Source organism: Apus apus, chromosome 2 (assembly GCF_020740795.1).
Source record: "Apus apus isolate bApuApu2 chromosome 2, bApuApu2.pri.cur, whole genome shotgun sequence".
Taxonomy (NCBI): domain Eukaryota; kingdom Metazoa; phylum Chordata; class Aves; order Apodiformes; family Apodidae; genus Apus; species Apus apus.
The window spans coordinates 145,005,421-145,022,615 of record NC_067283.1 but is presented as its reverse complement, the minus strand read 5'-3'; the positions used below and the strand labels follow the sequence as shown (position 1 = coordinate 145,022,615).

Here is a 17,195-nt window from a genome sequence, read left to right as displayed (position 1 = left end):
TAAAAAAAAGCCCTTGGTTATTATATTTCTATTAATTAAAAAGCACTCCAGCATAGTGAAACCAAATAGAAATTAATATACATATACAACTAGTGTTCTTTCAGTCAACATCATTACTTAAGTGTTGTTAAACATCAATGCTTAAAGAAAAACACACATACCAGCTCCTGCTTGAACAGCATGAGTCTCTTTTTGTCCAAAGCAGTGTAGTTCAACCCTTTGGGCTTCTCAGCAATGGTAATGAAGGCCCTAGGATACAACAGTAGCAGGTTCTTTAAACATGTAATTTTTTTAATGTCAGCTGCTCAAACACATTAGATTGAAATGTTCTCTGCTGCAGTATATGATCCAGAGGACAGAGATGCTGAAATTCTCTGAAATAAATATTGAGCACCTGTAGGATTCTAAGAATATAGTCTGAAAACTCTGCACCACATTTCACAGAAACAGCATTAATATCTGCAAATTAGGAATTGTACATATTTGGAGCCCAAACATGTCATCTGACTCAGACCTTACAGGATGGCTTAACCAAGCTTGTGAAATCCTTTATTTTCACCTCAACCTTGTACTTTTTTGAGTGTGTCTATCACATGCTATATTAATTCCTATTTATGCCCATGTATGTTCTATTCTTAGAGTTTAGAAAGCCAAAATAGTATGAAAATGATTGGCAGTAGTCCAGTGTAAGTACTGGATATTGAAAGCAACAATAACAATATAACAATAGAAACTGCAATTTGGGAAGGTGTTTTTTTAATAGCAGAATTAAAAAAATGTATCTTGATAAGTTTAGTGTATTTTTTAAAACACTACAATTCGTTTCCTTGTCTAACCTGGAATTTGTAGCCAACATATCAAGTTGATTTTCTGTATGCCTCTAGGAGATGTAGTTACCTGCTTTGATTGATAAAATCATTTAGTGTCGTCCTCATTTTCTCCTCCGATGCAATCTCTGAAACCTTGATCAAATTCTTAACTTGCTCTAATGATTCTTCCTATGAAAAACACATGGAAGAGCTGTTGTGTAAAGGAGGCACCTCATCATTGTGCTGGTGTTCTAGCACCATCATTCACTGTATGACTAGCAAGAATGAGGGAGGTGACTTTGTAACCTAAACGAACAGAACCTTTGATGGATCAACATGCTTGAAATGCACAGAGAGAAGACTCCAGCTTCATGATTCCTTTTAACTTTTCCATAGACTCTCCAACCACTACTCCAAGTTACTGCTGCTTGGAGCAGCTTTTTTTTCTCACTTCTTCAGAAAGGCCACTTGGAGGGAAATATTTTCCATCAAGTAGGAGGAAAACGTGTTGTTCTCCTTGGCTCTGCCTGTAGCCCTGCTGCTTAAATTTAGCAAGTTGCTAGAGTTCTCACCTTAGTGGGTACCTGAATCCATATGCAAGGCCTACTGCAACACCTATTGCTATCACTGAGAAATGGAGTCTGACCTCCCAAATTCAAAAGCCCAAATAAAGGCCTGAATTTCCAGTAAGGAAATTTCTCTCTATATATATATTCAGTTACTTTATCGTAAAATACCTAGGCTTGAAAATGTTAGCTTATAAATCACTGTCTTTCCATGATACAACCATGAATTCAGCATTGTTGCATAAGAGGTATATAAGGATATAAAGGGAATGTATCAGACTTCAAATCTGAGTGTCCCAAATTAAAATATTCAACATTTCAAGTTGCTTTAAAAATACATTATTACTTTCTTGAGACTGTTGATAGTGTCAACTTTAAACAAGGGTAGAAAATACATCATTATCCGAAAACACTGACTAGGGCATCACAGTGAGTGTCCATGAGACTAAATGTCATCTTGTCTCTACCAAAGTTTTTAGGAAAATAACACCAAGTAGTGTCTTTAAAGAGTCTCCAGCATTAACACAGCTTAACCCACATGGACTGGCAAGAAGATGTCAGAGGAGGAGCCACAGAAGATGGAATTATTCTGTATCTCATATTTTCATTGTTTGCCTCTTCTTACAAAAAAATAAAACATTTCTGAGGAAAGAGAACAGCCCTATAGTAAAAATAAATAAATAAATAAATAAATAAAATAATTGTGGACAGGAAGACTTGACTAGCTCTAACAGACTAAATCAATTTGGAAAAAAAAATAGGAGAAGGAATTAGGTCAGCTACTCTTTCATAAAATCAACAAGGGATGGAGTTGGGGGAAGCTGTGGGAAACATGACCTCTCACTAATATTTTCTGCAGAATACCTGAGCCTGGGAGGATGTTTGCTGCTTACCAAGTGATCAGCCATTTTCTCAAGAGTGTTGGAGGAGTACAGACGAAAGGTCTGGTTGCCCCAATAGCTCTTCACACAGATACAGGGCTTCCTCTCATCATATGGCAGGTACTGGTAGTTCCTATGAAAACAAAACATAGAACAGATCATAAAGGTGAGACAGAAGTCCAGGGGGAAGCACTGGAAAAATAAACTCTTTGGTGTTCCCTCACAGCACAGAAACCAAAGACATTACAGGATATCTCCAGATGTGCTTAACCAGTACATACATGGAAAGAACAAACATGAGCATCACTCATGCTACCTGTGAGATCCCCAGAGAGTAAAAGCTTAGAGTCAGTGGATCAAATTTCAGTGCTTTCCAGGATGGGAGAAAAAGGCAGGAAAAGAGGCATGCAGAGAAGCTCTGAAATACTGCTAACGGCATGAAGCAATAAGGAAAAGGAGAAAAGATTAAAATCTGATCATTTCTGATCAGAATGTCACCACCACATTACTTTCACAAGACACTTTTCTCAGAATAGCTAAAGGAGATTGACATATACCCAAATCTGCAATCCTGTTCAGGAGGAGAAGCAACTACCTTTCTGTCAAGCACTGGATTTTCCCCTTCTCTTTACTTTGCTGCAGAAACAAAAATTCTACCATGCTATTTTAATTCTTGTTTTCTTACACTAACTCTTATTTAACCTGACTGGGCCACTGGTTGCAAGAAGGGATCAAAGTACATTTTATCTTTAGGAAGGTCCAGAAACCAAACAGATCTAGGTTGAAATTTCCTGCTTGGTTCTTACATCCGTAAACTGCTTGGCAATGCCTGGCCTTCTAAAGAAAGAAGTACCATCTAGTCTTGGCATTCTGCAATATCAAAGATCATTCTACCTACCAAAGCAACATAGAAAATATTTCATCTTATTAGCATCTTTGAAATTAATTAAACCCTTACACTTCTACTTCTAAACAAGACCATTAAGAAGAACTGTTCTGCATGTTTTCATCCATTGTTCCATTCTTTTTCTCAAGAATTTCTTAAAGAATTTCTTCTATTTCTGTTACTTCTTGCTATTTAAGACTACATCTATAATTATTAACTGTGGAAAGTGTTCTGAGAAGCTGACACTATTTTGAGCAGGTTTCAGTATTTCTGATGTGTTGCTCTGCTTTTGGAGCTAGTCACTGAGTGTGTGTTACTTGTGCTCAGAGTATGGGAGCCTAAGCCATAGATAGCACTGAAGGAGTTGCATTTTCCTACAGCTTTCCTACGTATAGTTGGTATAATGCAGCCCTTTTAGAAACAGCAGAAGCTCAAGAGCCCATGAGGTCAAGATCAGAAGACAAGTGTAAAATGGTTCAGAGCCCGTTCACTTCAATAGAGCCTGGAAAATTTACAGTTCTGAAGGATGTAGTTGAAGACTTGAAAGCTTCAGTTCCACACAAACTGTCTAATGCTGCCAAGGTTCATCAGCGAATCCCACAAGATTATAAAATAGGAACCAGAGTCCTGCATCATAGCACAGACCCTCACCTGTTCCCACTCGTGATCAGTGGCTTCTCAGGGGGAGTGGTGGATATCAGGGGTACTCCAAGATGAGGAGAAGTTTCATTCTCCTCCTCATGCAGCAGACTTTCTTCCTCTTCTCCATCACGTGTCTTCTTTTTCCGTCCAGCTCCTGCTGACACCCCATCAGTAATATTCCCAAAGTTACCTAAAGACACAGGGTTACAAATTAAGAGATGACTAGCTTGAAGGTGGTAAACCTGAATGAGGTTTAAAATAAATTTAAGACTAGCCATACCAATGGAAAATGTTTGTTCCCGGCTGTTCTGGCCAAAACATAGTTTATAAAGGTCCTGACTAGGTATGTTGGTCCCAATGACTACAGGACAGTGCCTCCTTACCTGCCCTGTGTAATACACACCTGGTATACTACCCCCATCCTTAAAGGATGCTGGTCACCAGCACTTGTACTTTTACTACAGAAATGCAGAAGCAAAACCAATTTCTAGATCCAGGAGTCCCAATATGTGTTTGATTTACACAGCAAATAAGTGTGTTCCTTACAACATACAGATGATCATTTCAACATCTGATCTCAGGAGTGCTAAAGCTCATTTTCAGACAAGCAAATTCTGTATAGCAGAGTGGCAGAGCTAGTAATAGCAATGTTTTGAGGCCCCAGTTTCAAGCCTGATGCCAGACAACTCTGCTAATGACACGGCCATCTTCTCTGATAGTATTTTGCTCTGAGGGGCAATTATCAGCCCTGGGAAAGAGGTGCATCCATCAGGCTGGTAATTAACTATTTTATTAGACAGGCAGAAAACATATTCCTGCAGGAGAAAGATGTGCTGAATAACCTCATATGACATCCTGGTCTTGACTTTTGCTTCACGCTTTCATGTAAATAATGGCCATTTGCTAAATCTGCATCCAAAATTCAGGGAGCTGGTAGACATTCAGGTCCAGAATTCAGAGCCAGATTCATCTTTAGCATTAATTCTCACAAGAACTAATATAATTTCTTGCCCAACTATACAAATGAGCTTCTCATCATTCTCAGCTCTGCTTCCTGCTACATTTCATGAGAAATCAGTGTCAATTGCCCTGTTTGTCACAGATATCTCACCATGCTCACAACCTTGCAGCTGAACACACTCAGGTATGCAAGCACAAGGGTAGGAATTACAAGGGTTCCACGGCACATTTGGACTCTAAGTGGGGCTAGTACAGGGCTAATCAAACTTTACTCAGAAAGAAGACAGGACTTAGCAGGAGGATCTTAGAGGACAAGCTGGTTCATGCCTTTTGAGGCTGGGCTGTACATCACCCCCAAACCACACTCACAGACCCACATGTAGCTCAGCAACAGTGGCCAAGAGGGTCCACATGGGTTCTCCCTGCAAAGGGACCAGGGACTAATTGCAATGGGCACCACAGAATGAACTTTGCTCTGAGTTAAATTGTTTGAGGTGGGTCTCCCAAAAGATTAGGAGGCTAAAAACTGGACGAATCACTGTATACATTGGGTGAGAGGGTTTGTATCAGTATAGGGCACCTGGGAGTAAAGACAGCTAGGCATCAGTACGCCCAGCTTGGCTGCTACCCGGATAAATGAAGATTAGAGTTTAATTCAAGTGTGTAAGACCTGCTTTGAAACTGACTCCAGATCCCTAAGACACAGCTGTCAGCAACATGTAGCTCCTCTTGCTTCTGAGACTCCCTCTCTGCTTTGGAGAAGAGCTTAACACACTTACCAACAGAAACCTCAAACGTTATTGGCTTGTCCCCAACCTTCCTATCAATCATTGTGGCTTCAAAAAATGTCCCAAAGAGAAGGAATTCCTCCAATTTCTCTTCATAGATCTATTGGAGAAGAAGGAGGCAGAAATATTAAATTTATTTTATTTTTTACTCTTTTTTACAGCACATAGGAGTCTAGCAGCTGTGTTGTAGATCTGTCAGTCTGAAGTGGTCAGTGAGGCAGGATTTGTAGCAAGAAGTAAAAGCTCTTCTCTGAGAAACTGATGTGATTGGAACAGAGATAAACCTGTGTGACTTTGATCTTGTCAGTATTGTCCAGTTATATCCTAACTGATTACATAAAAGTCATTACCCCTCACTTCATACTCTCCTTCATCAGCAGTCACTGTTGAATGGTTTCAATAGCTTCACATACTGCTATGCTATCATTCAAGCTATACATTTAAAGCAGCTCAAGGGCCCTTTTAGTGCAACAGCAACAAAATACCACCATCCTGATAGAAGTAATATAGCAGTAGCCTTTCTTTGCATTGTGATAGTAACTATTGCCATCCTAACACATCCAGGCAGGGGAGTGTTTCCCCTGCTCTGCTTTCCCCAGGGGTGACTTTAACCTACTACCCATCTGTTTGTATTATCAAGACTTTGACCATACTCAGGGTCATTCAGCTCTCAGTGATGCCAGTAAGACTTAAAGGTATCTGGCATCCAGATTTTATTGGACCCTTTTTATTAGTCTTGTGAAAAAGCCTATTGAGACCAAGCAGTCATTTTTATTATTTTTAACCCGTTGTGCTTTAAACTACAAGTCCAGAGGCAGGTCTTAGTGCAAAGGGTTGCAGTCCTCTGCTCTTTGCATTCCCTGGCATCACAGCATAGAAAACAGTAACCCTGTTTTCAGCTTTTCACAGAATTTGGAAGCACAGGAACCCCACTGTCTTGGTGCAGAAGTACATCCTGAAAAGTGTAATAACTTTTTGTGGAGTTTTAAGGCACTGTTTGGCTCTGTTATACCTCTTGGAGCCGCAGCATCTGCTTGTCCTTGGCACACCCTCTGTGTGTGCAGGAAGGCAGCCAACCCCTGTAGCACTCTTGGGTCATTAAAAAAAAAAAAAGAAGCTATTAGGCCCAAATCAAGAAAGACTAAGCTCAGAGGAGGTAAATTTTGTGGCTTGAGTTTTCCCCAGTTTTATACCCTGACTGCCACAATATCTCCAATGCAAACCCTACTGATATCCCAGCATGGACACCAGCACACTGAACCCCAGTAGGCAAGATCAGTACTAGCTTCTATTGCAAAAGTGAGGCAAGGAATAAAACAGCAGAGTATGAATATTTGTTTCCCTGGCTTTTGCAAAGCAGAACCCCCTTTTGACACTGCCCACAACTTCTTCATTTTGAAAAAACTCTGCTACACACAGTAAGAGATCACAGGTCTCCAGAGGAAGGATTAGCAGCATCACATATCAAAGCTCACACCACAAACAGATTGCGGTCCCTGTGCAGCTTTACCTTTCCTGCATCTTGATTGTTTTCAGCTGGAACACAGAGCACAGGTGCCTAATAACGCTGAGGCTCAGAAACTGTGACACACACATCTATCTCCCATTATAAAGGAAGGAAATTGCAAATGTTTAATGTCTTCTTGCTGCTGGAATAGGTCAATAAAGTTGTGCAGTGGGGTTGAGTAATTTGCCTCTTGTCTCAGAGGCTCTGTGAGACATTTTTGCCTTGTTTATCATGTCTCCAGGTCCTACTTCTCCTTTCAGAGAGCTCTAATACAATTACTGTGTCTACTGTGGCATGCAATACTGCTGAATGTCAAAATCAAAATAATATCCAGCATCACTATACTATGTTGTTGCCTCTTACTCATTCTGTATTTGAAACTGAGGCACAGTAGCCAAAAATAAAGCCTTATTCCTACTAGTAATATTTATTGTTGTTAAAGTCAGGTTTGCTCCTCTACCCGGAGTATTTAGTTAGCACCTAAGACCAAAGCATTTGAGCTGCTCATAATTACTGCTTTCTTCCCTATAAAGGAAAATTTATGTGGAAATACATTTCTTCTTACCTCTATTACAATCTTCAGAGAAGAACTGAGGGACAGAAACAATTTACAGTTATATGAGTATATAAAGCAAGACCAGGGCATGTTTTCACACAACTGGCTTGTAATTCCCCATGCCATTTCTTTGTTAACACTCCTGACCTGCTCCAGCTAGCACTCATGCTAGCAATGATGTGTCACAGGCCAAGGAAGAGCATCCACCAAGGCCAGGGCTCAAGACCAAGGAACAATTTATTCTGTTGTATTTACTTGTAGAGGTTTAGCAAGAGACCAAGAATCAGATCTGTTAAAAGGACACGAGTGCCTTGAGAACTGAGGTGGGACTCCCAATACAAAAGCCAAAGTTTTGACCAGTGACATACTGAAGAGGGAAGAAAACTGGTTATAAGAATATTTTTCTTCTATATATTGGGTAAAACATAATAGAGCTTACATATGTACCAGCATGCTGCTGCTCCCATACAGTGATGTGATGGAGCAGAGAATCAAAGCTCAAGTATTGGCTCAGTATCTAAGCCCACATTCCCTGCCACAACTTCACAACCTTCTCGAAGCATCATAGCACAGATCTGCCCATGATGTAACTCAGCACAACAGATGGAGTCAGGAAAATAAAGTCAGTTGACATCAGGTGAGGCTGAGCAGCACATGATTTGCAGCCCCTCCTAAAGAGATCAGCATTCTGAAGCTACATTGACAATGCAGAGTTAAAGGAGGAGAGTGAACCAGGCTAGACTGTCTCCCTCTGCACTTGCACAAAATGTGCATCAGTGATTCCCTCCAAACTTCAACTTACAATTACCAATTTTCTCAAAAGAGTCCAAGAAATCAAACCTTATCATTACCAGCTGCCCCCATCAGCTCTTTATCATTTAGCAGATAGGATATCATACAAGTTTCTAGTAGGAAAGTTTCTAGTTGCAGAAGGGGCATTAGGACAGGAGACTAAGCTTTATAGAAACTGAATCCTACTTGAGATTTTTTATGAGTTACAGGCACACACAAATGCTCCATTTGCACTGCATTGTTATGGGAAGGTCCCAAGACTATGGAGGAGCTGTAAGGAGAACATAAAAGCAGTAGTATTTTACTTGAACCCAAATGCACACATTGGTTTCATCCTTGGAGGCTTAGGGACACGTGTCAATCAATCTCTTAATATCATACTAACCTCTGAAGGCACATCAAACGGCTCAACTTCCACTTCAGTTGAGTTCATCTTATCTGAAGGAGAAACTGACTTTCGATCCTCTCCTGCTTTCTCAGTTTTGTCTTTTCCTTTGGATGTTTTGAAGTCTTTATCTTTAGATGGCAATTTGATATCCTTAATTAAACTTGAGAACTTTGACTCACGGGCTCCTCCTGAAAGTATCTCCACAGCAATCTCAATGAAGAGACGTCCCCTGAAGGAGACCCCTTCTCCAAAACCTTCATTAAGCTCCTGGTGGTCATCCATGAGGCTGTGATTCCTGGGAGAGCCATAGAGGTTGATCCAGGCAGGCCCAAAGGTAGGCAAAAACCCTGGAGATAAAGCACATTTTATGGTATTTCCATCAATAGCACATTCTCCTCACTCTCTGCTGCAAGAAATCTTGCCTCTTGCACACAAAAAACCAAACCTGGACCCATTTCCATGCAGGTGGAAACTACTTTATACAGGGCATGGTTTTGCACAGCAGTTCTTAGGAACCAAGAAGCCTCTGCCAATACCAAATAGGAACTCTGACAATATGCATTTTTCTCCAAGATCTTTGTACCACATGTGCTGGGGCATGAGGCCTATTGCACCCCTTGAAAAACAGAGCTTGCTCCCTCAGACTGAAGGCTGGGGACATGCTGGGAGATGAATAGAGGCCTTCTTACCTTGTCCAAACTGTTCCCACTACTCACCTTACATGACTTCTCTTTTCTTTTCTGATTAAGGACTCATTTGAACAGCCAAGTTTATGGAGTTATTGTGCCTTTGCAGAGGGGTGATAACTAAATATGTTCCACACTTGAATCTCACTGCATAAGTTGCACCAGGGGAAGTTCAGATTGGATATCAGGAAAAATTTCTTCACTGGAAGAGTGGTAAGGCATTGGAACAGGCTGCCCAAGAAGGTGGTGGAAGCACTGTCCCTGGAAGTGTTAAAAAAATGGGTAGGTGTGGTGCTTCTGGGGATGGTTTTGTGGTGATGGGGTTGTGGGGCTGCTGGTTGCGCTTGATGATCTTGAAGGTCTTTTCCAACCTTAATGATTCTATAATTCTATGCATGTAGGCACAGATAAGTGAAAAGACTCCAGACAGTGAATTTTACCTCACACATGTGAGGACAAACATACTAGTCTGTGGTACCTCCTTGAGCTATGATAGCATCCAGCTGAGCCCTACATAGGAACTTTGCTCTTACTGGGTAGATCAAAAACACAAGCCTGCTCTGCCCATGGATTGCACTTTGTGCTTTCATTGCCAGACAGAAACTGGCACAAACTATAAACTGATATCAGTCATCTCTAGTGGACTACAGCAGACTATTGCCACAGCCACAAAGAAGGTACCAAATTATGTGCCAGCCCTGGAGCAACAAAGGCAGTGACAGACCACCATGCACCAAGCAAAACATAACTTCAAATTAAGCAAGAAAAGGTCTGTCAGAAACAACAAAAACTGCGGATGTTCACTTGAGCTCTGAGCATTCCTAACATGGGGTTAGTCAATGTCCAGATGCCAAACAAGTAGATTTTAACTGAAGGGCATATTCTGGAAGAGACATTTTACACTTTACCTTTGTCACCATCTTGCTCATTTGATATTTTCTTCAAGTCAATGAAGTGGGTGGCTAAGGCCACATCGTTCATGCTGCCTTCATCCCAGACCTGGATTTTGACTCGTCGGCAGAGTGGAGGGAACATTTCCTTGAAAACAATCTGCTCGTGCCACGTCGGATCTGCACAGTTCTTTTGCACCGACGTCCGACCCTGAAACAAAAATCCACCAAATTTAACCCCAGGAGGGTCGAACTCAGGAGAATGGCAATGAGTGTAGCACAAATTGTACTCAGCAACATCTCTCCAGTCACTTTTAAAGCACAAATGTCTTATCTTGAAAGTACTTTGGCTTTTTCATCAGCTTGTTTATTTTCCCTCTATACCTAATAAAAGACCTCGTTATGGCTAAAGGACCCTCACGGGCACACAGCAGAGCCTGGAACAAGATCTAATTCTTCAGGGCCCTGATGCACAAAACAGATCTGTGAAGCCAGACCTTGACATTTCAGCTACAAACATCTTCATATGGTTTTTGAAATACCTGGGTAGTTGTAACAGAGCCCAGCTTGTCTCATAAAAGATAAAATTCATTACAGCTGCCAGGCTGCCTGTGCCAATGGAATTACCTTAAATGGGGAAATTTATCTCATATAAAATATGATTACTCTGACTTGCATGCTGAGCATATGCCTGAGTGCTGGGGATGTAGAGGCTGGAAAAATTCCTTCTAGCCTGAAGGAAACGACAGGACTGTATCTCAGTCCATGCAACCAGAGGCTGTGGCAGATCTTCTACTCTTATATTTGGTGGGGAGAATCAAGTCAGAAAACCCACCAACGATACCTCTAAACCCATCATTTACACACCAGCATGCCAACTCACAGCACTGACCTGTTCTTGCACTTTCAGCCCCCTGTTGAACCTGAAGTAGCTGCACACATTTGACATTTTGTAAACCATAAATTTTAAGAGATAACACTATGCAATTTGGATTCACAACAAAACACAAAATCAGCACCAAGGGCCTCATTCTCATGCCTGAAAGATCTGTAAAGGACTAGCTGGAGTTCCCTCCAAGGCTTCCTAGCACACAGAAAGCATTGCTGGCTTTAAATTATTCCCAGTTTGATTCTTTCCTTATTTATACCAATAATCAAGATGAGCTGCCTGATAAGGTGTTTCACAGCTGTACCCCAGAGGAACCAGGCCCTGTGGACCTCCTCTGCACTTCTCTTCCACCAAAGTCAGAAGGTCCTCTTAGCAGCTCTCTGTAGCAACGTTTGATGTTGAAGGAGCTCTGGGAGCAATTAAGCCAGGTAACACTGAGACAGAGCCTATTCACATGCTCCTCTGCTACCTACAGAAAAGCTGCAAGGGTCCTGAATTACAGCACATTAATTCAGAAGTCAGAACACAGCCCTAAAATCCAGATTGAACCATCTTTACCAGTTTCAGTCCCACTTCCATCTTTCAGTCTAGGGAGACTAGATTATAGCATTTAACTAAGACCACACTGGGTACTTCACTGCCTTTTAACTTGATGTTTTAGTAACAAATCTGCAGGCTGCACTTTCCCCTCCTTCTGTCTGACCTACTACCACGAGGCTGATATTAGATCTGCTGGCATTAAGTGTTTCCCTCACTTTGCCCCTGAATAATTTAGAACAGAACATTTTCTTTCTGGTTAAAGAAATACGTGTTTTACTTAATTTATGTAAGTATAAATTAAAGGACATCCAGATAATCACCTGCCTGTTACACAGCTAATAGGAAAGAAGGCCTACATTTGTGATCAAGAGGATCCCAATTACCATTTGACCTGCAAACATGACCACCACATAGGGATCCACAAGGTCCTTACTGTCGCCTATGAATGCTTTGGTGACATTGGCCATGATGCTAGAGTTCATCTTTGGAAGTCCTTCTGCTTTGTAAATTCTCACATAAAATCTGGCCCATGGTCTCTCAGATGGAAAGCCTTTGGGGATCAAGAGGTTCCTGAAAGAAAAAAAGCCATGTCCTTAAAATGGAAAACTCAGACAGCAAATTATTATTTTTCCAACAAAACTGTCATCTTGATTTAGCTTGCATTCTGAGAAGACATAAAAAGGTGTATGATTTTGCTTCTGCATCTGAACCACATTTTCTGGTTACCATGAGAAACTGGTGCAACATTATTCAGCAAACAGCTCTCTTTGATATCAAACCACAAAAGCACAGAACACACAGTTTGGAGGTGACCTCTGAAGGCCATCTGATCCAACCCTCTGCTCAAAGTACGTCCAGTTCAATCAGGTTGCTCAAGACCAGGTCCAGAATATTCTGAGTATCTCCAAGAATGGAGACTGTCTTTGGGCCTCTGTTACCTTTGAGTACCTTCATGATAAACAATCTTTTTGTATCTGTTCTGAAATCCTCTTGTTCTAACTTGCATCCAAAATTTCTCATCCTCCTATTGTAACCCTCAAAAATAGCTTGTCTCTGTCCTCCTCATGTAAGATTCTCCTCAACCTGCTCTTCTTAAGTCTCAGGAAACCTACCCTTCCCTACACACACACACCTCCCTTTCCCTGTACACCATGTGTTCCAGCCTTCCATCATCTTGGTAGCTCTCCTTGGACTCAATCCAGTATGTCAGTACTGGCCAGAAACATTGCTCCTGCAAAATTACAAGTATGCTGGCAACACAAATTACCACCTTGAACTTCTGTATTTTACAAGGGGAATGTTAATGTACTTGTGTTTATTTAAGGCCATGAAAAATATCCTTGCACATACACCTGACAGAGGAAAAGGAATAGTTTTTCCTCATCTCTTTCCTGCTTACTTCACTGCTTTTCAGCAATACTTAAATGGTTTCAAATCAATGAACCTTCTGTCAGGGATAATCTGGTACTAAGCCACAGGGCATGGTCAACTCTATCAGCTGCAGAAAACTGACCCTAACATGCCCTTCAATTTAGTTGAGAAGATTGTAAAAAGCCTCTTTGAGCACATCAGAATAGCCAGGTGTACAATGCTGTCCTGCTGTTAACCCTGAGTTAATAAGGAAAGGATTGAAAGGAGAGCAGAAGACTTTTAAAGTGCTTAGTAAAAAATGAAGCAATAAAAAAGAAACTATTGCAGTACTTTTCAATCTGCTCCTCAGAATCAGCTGTTTTCTGTGTAGTTTGTATTGCATCACCTTTCCCAGTCACACTGATGTCACACTTCAGGTATCCCTTGGCTCCCGTCCTAATGTCAGCAGGGTCTGTGAGAAGTGCCCACTTGTCACAAAACTGATGACCTGCAAGATGCACAGACTTTAACATCTGAAATAGAGGATGCAAAAAATGCAAATATTTATCCTCACCACCCCTGGAAAGGGCACTGCAAACAACATTTGAGCTTTCATGCTGAAGTACAATTGCTCACCACACACAACTGGGGCGTCCAACATTTTGTGTGACCAAAAAGACAAACAGGAGGATTGATCTAAAGCTTGTCAAGAACAAGCTCATTTTCATAAATTTTTCCTGAGATCAATGACTAAAGACCAGTGGAAGGTCCATTGAGATTCAGCAGGTGACTGAAGGCTGCAACTTTATGAGGACAGGCCACCTTTTTGATGAGATCTGTTCTAAGATCTCAGTACTCTCCCACAGCAAAACCCTTGCTGGGAGCTGTGTGTAGCCAGGGTAACACCGGCAGCCATCTGAGAAGGGAAGGAAGGGAGGTGGGCAGCCACCAGAGGAAGGAGAAGCAGCCAAAAGCAGGTTCAGCTCCATCTTTCCAGTAGGAAAATACACAAGACAATTCACCCAAGACAGCCCTTGCTGCAGCACTGCTTGGGCAACCCTCCTTAAGCAAGAACTTGAAACCTTACACTAGGTCCTTGACAACCACCGTGGATGTGTAAAGGAGTGAGAGGGAGAGAATGGAGTCTACCAGGGATATGGGCTCAGGATCAGCCCTCAGACACTGCCCTCCTGTAAAAATGTGAACAGGAAATACAGGACTGAGTTCAGAGACTAGTGCAGACTCTGAGTACAGACATAGTCTGCTCTCTTCAGTCAGGACATTTTTCTCTTCAGATACATGTTTTGTGGACAGCCATAAAAACAGGCTGAAAAAGCAGGAGGTGTTATTTTATTGGCTTCAGATTTCAGAAAGCATCAGGCAGCTCTGGAGATGGTAGATCAGTGGATCAATGGTCACTTATTTGTCAACTCCTCTCTCCCATTATGGCCTGCCCCTCCTCTCATCTTGTGCTGTCTTCATCTTTTAATCCATGGTCTGTCCCACTCCTTGTACCTCCACCCTGTCTATCCCCACACATGCAGCTGAGCTTTGGGTGCTCTGTGATGAACGAGTGGAAGTGGGTTTCATAAGCATTCACCTGCCCCCTAACGAAAAGCCAGCCAGACTGTCCAGGTGTTTTCAATGTAGAACTTTAAAAAAAAAAAAATTGGCTGGTGCCCTGGTATCCAAAGAGTAAAACAATCCTTCCAAAAACCTTGTTAAGTTTATCCCTTGGCATAAACCACAAGCACCTAACAGACAAAACCAAACCAAAACAAAAAAACCACAAAAGCAGAGAAATGCATCACTTACCTGGCTGATGATACACTGTCCCCAGATCTACTTTAAAGGAGCCTATCAGCACACTCCCAATCAGTTTATTGTGCATGACCTGTTAGAAAAAGGCAGGTTAAATAATGTCACTCTCTTTCCTCCCAGTCAGTATAAGGAAGAGGAATCAAAATAAAGATCACATTTGGTTCAGAAGTAATGAGCAGCAGCATCCAGCACCAGCTAAAACTGGATGTACATTGCTACAGCAGATACAACTAGTTTTTGGAATCTGTTCTTCATCCAATATTGTGCCAATTTAGAAACAAATACAACTGCATACAAGTGGAATCACACAGGTCCATCCCAGGTCTCAGGCTTATATAGAGCAGGAATTGGATGGATTTGTCTTCAGATCAGATGCAGTTATATGACTTATCCTGGCAGTTTGAAATAAATCATAATGAATATAAACACACGAGGCATAACTGGTTTCACACCAGGGTGCAGAAATCGTATCACTTTCTGTGCAATAGCTGAATTGCCATAAGAACTGAGACAACCCAAAGGAAAAGGAATTAAGGCATTTGTTTGCAACATTGCTTTGTGCACATAAACTAGGAAAAGACTCGATTTTGATTTATGCTCCACAATAATAATGAAATCAGAGAAGTGGTATAGATGTAAATGAGATGACAAGCAGGCCCCAGTGAGTCTGTCTCCTTATCCTTCCTGCCAAGTAATGAATTTAATTTAATTTAATTCAAATTTAATTAATAATTTCCTTTTGCCATGACTCCTGGATCTATGTACTCCAGTGTCTAATTTTCAAAGACATCCATGTGCTTCACTTCACAGACAAAGCAGAGACTAGCACCATCTTCTAACAGAAGTCTGACTCTAGAACTGTATGTCACAAAAAATGTATCTCGATTTCAGACTAGCTTAAAAGGTTGAAACCTATTTTTTTGTTCGTGGAAAAGCTCTTAAAAGCAGGCTGAATTGTCTGAAACACCTTGGCTAAACTGCAAACAGAAACTAAGTCCACAGGATTCAAGTCCAGAGAAGCTAAATTTAAATGCTAGAGCTAAACAATCAAGCCTCTAAGACCATTTTAGGAATCTGGAATCCATCCTGGGGTTGGACTTACACATCCTAGATAGGAATACAAGACTTCTGTGATTTTACATTGGATTTGTCATGTGACTTTGTTTTGTGTGTGTTTCTTCCAGATGACCAGAAGACACATGTTCCAAAGATCACTGACACCTTCATCAAGATCCACCAGAAACCTCAGGAGTCTTCTAGCTGCAACATAATGTCACTCCCCATTAAAGGTCTGAGGCCACTGTGCCCCTGTGATTCAGGAAACACACTCAGGTGTCCTTGGTAATTCCTTACTTCTAAATAGAAGGAGTTTCTAGGGCTGAAAAATCAAGAGTGGAACAAGCAGCAGTTTTATTTTACTCTACTATTAAAGCTCAAAAATTAAGCAAACTTCATGTGGGAGAGGAGCCAGTGTGAAGCCAAAGCTTCATACACTGTTGCTGCTTTTCATCAGTCCTTGATGCTGCTGGGTCCCATCACAGCACTGGACCCTTGCTTGGATGACGTTGGACCTAGGGTCTGTGAGGGTGGGGAAGAAACCATGAAAACTGGTGGGTTTCATCCTGAAGCCAGGCAAAGCTAGAGATCTGGAGGAACTACATGGAAGTAGGAGCTTGCCCAAATCAACTGATCCATCCATCAGGGGATGGATTGAAGGGGAAAGATGGCTGTAAAAAAATAATTCCTTTAAGATCCAGAAACAAAAGGAGGTGATGTGAGGAGTCTGAAGTGGTGATATCCCATTGCTCTTTACATCCAATCAAAATGATTCCATGATTCCATGATTTTCTCTCCAGGGCATGACAGTATGATCAGAGAGCACAAGATGTGTAAACGTCACTTCTCCATCCTTGAGATGTGCTGTGTGAAATCTGGTGCCCTTGGGTAAACACCCCCTGCTCCCACTGAAATGATGGGGGTTTCCACTCCCTTTGAATGGCTGAAGAAATAAGCCACTGCTTCTGTCCAATGCTCTGCATCTTTCCTGGTACGTTTTTAGAAGCATATTTTTTCTAATGTAACTGAGCAGATGATCATGAAACTTATAGAAAACATCCTTCATCTTCTCTGAGGGAGAGCATCACATCTACATTATACCTAATTAAAGGTTTATGTTTTTCCACACTTCATTGACTACAGTTGACTGAACAATTTTCTTCAGATTTTCTGAATGAGGACAACCAT

The 17,195-nt window shown here is 41.4% G+C and overlaps 1 protein-coding gene across 1 annotated transcript in view; it reads right to left on the bottom strand.

The window, feature by feature from the left end:
* The window catches only part of FER1L6 (fer-1 like family member 6), a 66,190-nt gene that overhangs the window by 37,165 nt on the left and 11,830 nt on the right, over nt 1-17,195 (bottom strand). Inside the window, exons 7-16 of the mRNA XM_051610306.1 lie at nt 14,946-15,024; nt 13,482-13,638; nt 12,164-12,350; nt 10,370-10,562; nt 8,773-9,122; nt 5,524-5,632; nt 3,794-3,974; nt 2,269-2,389; nt 898-998; nt 162-249 (exon numbers count right to left, since the gene is read on the bottom strand). Of these exons, the coding sequence (XP_051466266.1) occupies nt 162-249; nt 898-998; nt 2,269-2,389; nt 3,794-3,974; nt 5,524-5,632; nt 8,773-9,122; nt 10,370-10,562; nt 12,164-12,350; nt 13,482-13,638; nt 14,946-15,024 (1,566 nt within the window). The remainder of the gene's footprint in view (nt 1-161; nt 250-897; nt 999-2,268; nt 2,390-3,793; nt 3,975-5,523; nt 5,633-8,772; nt 9,123-10,369; nt 10,563-12,163; nt 12,351-13,481; nt 13,639-14,945; nt 15,025-17,195) is intronic.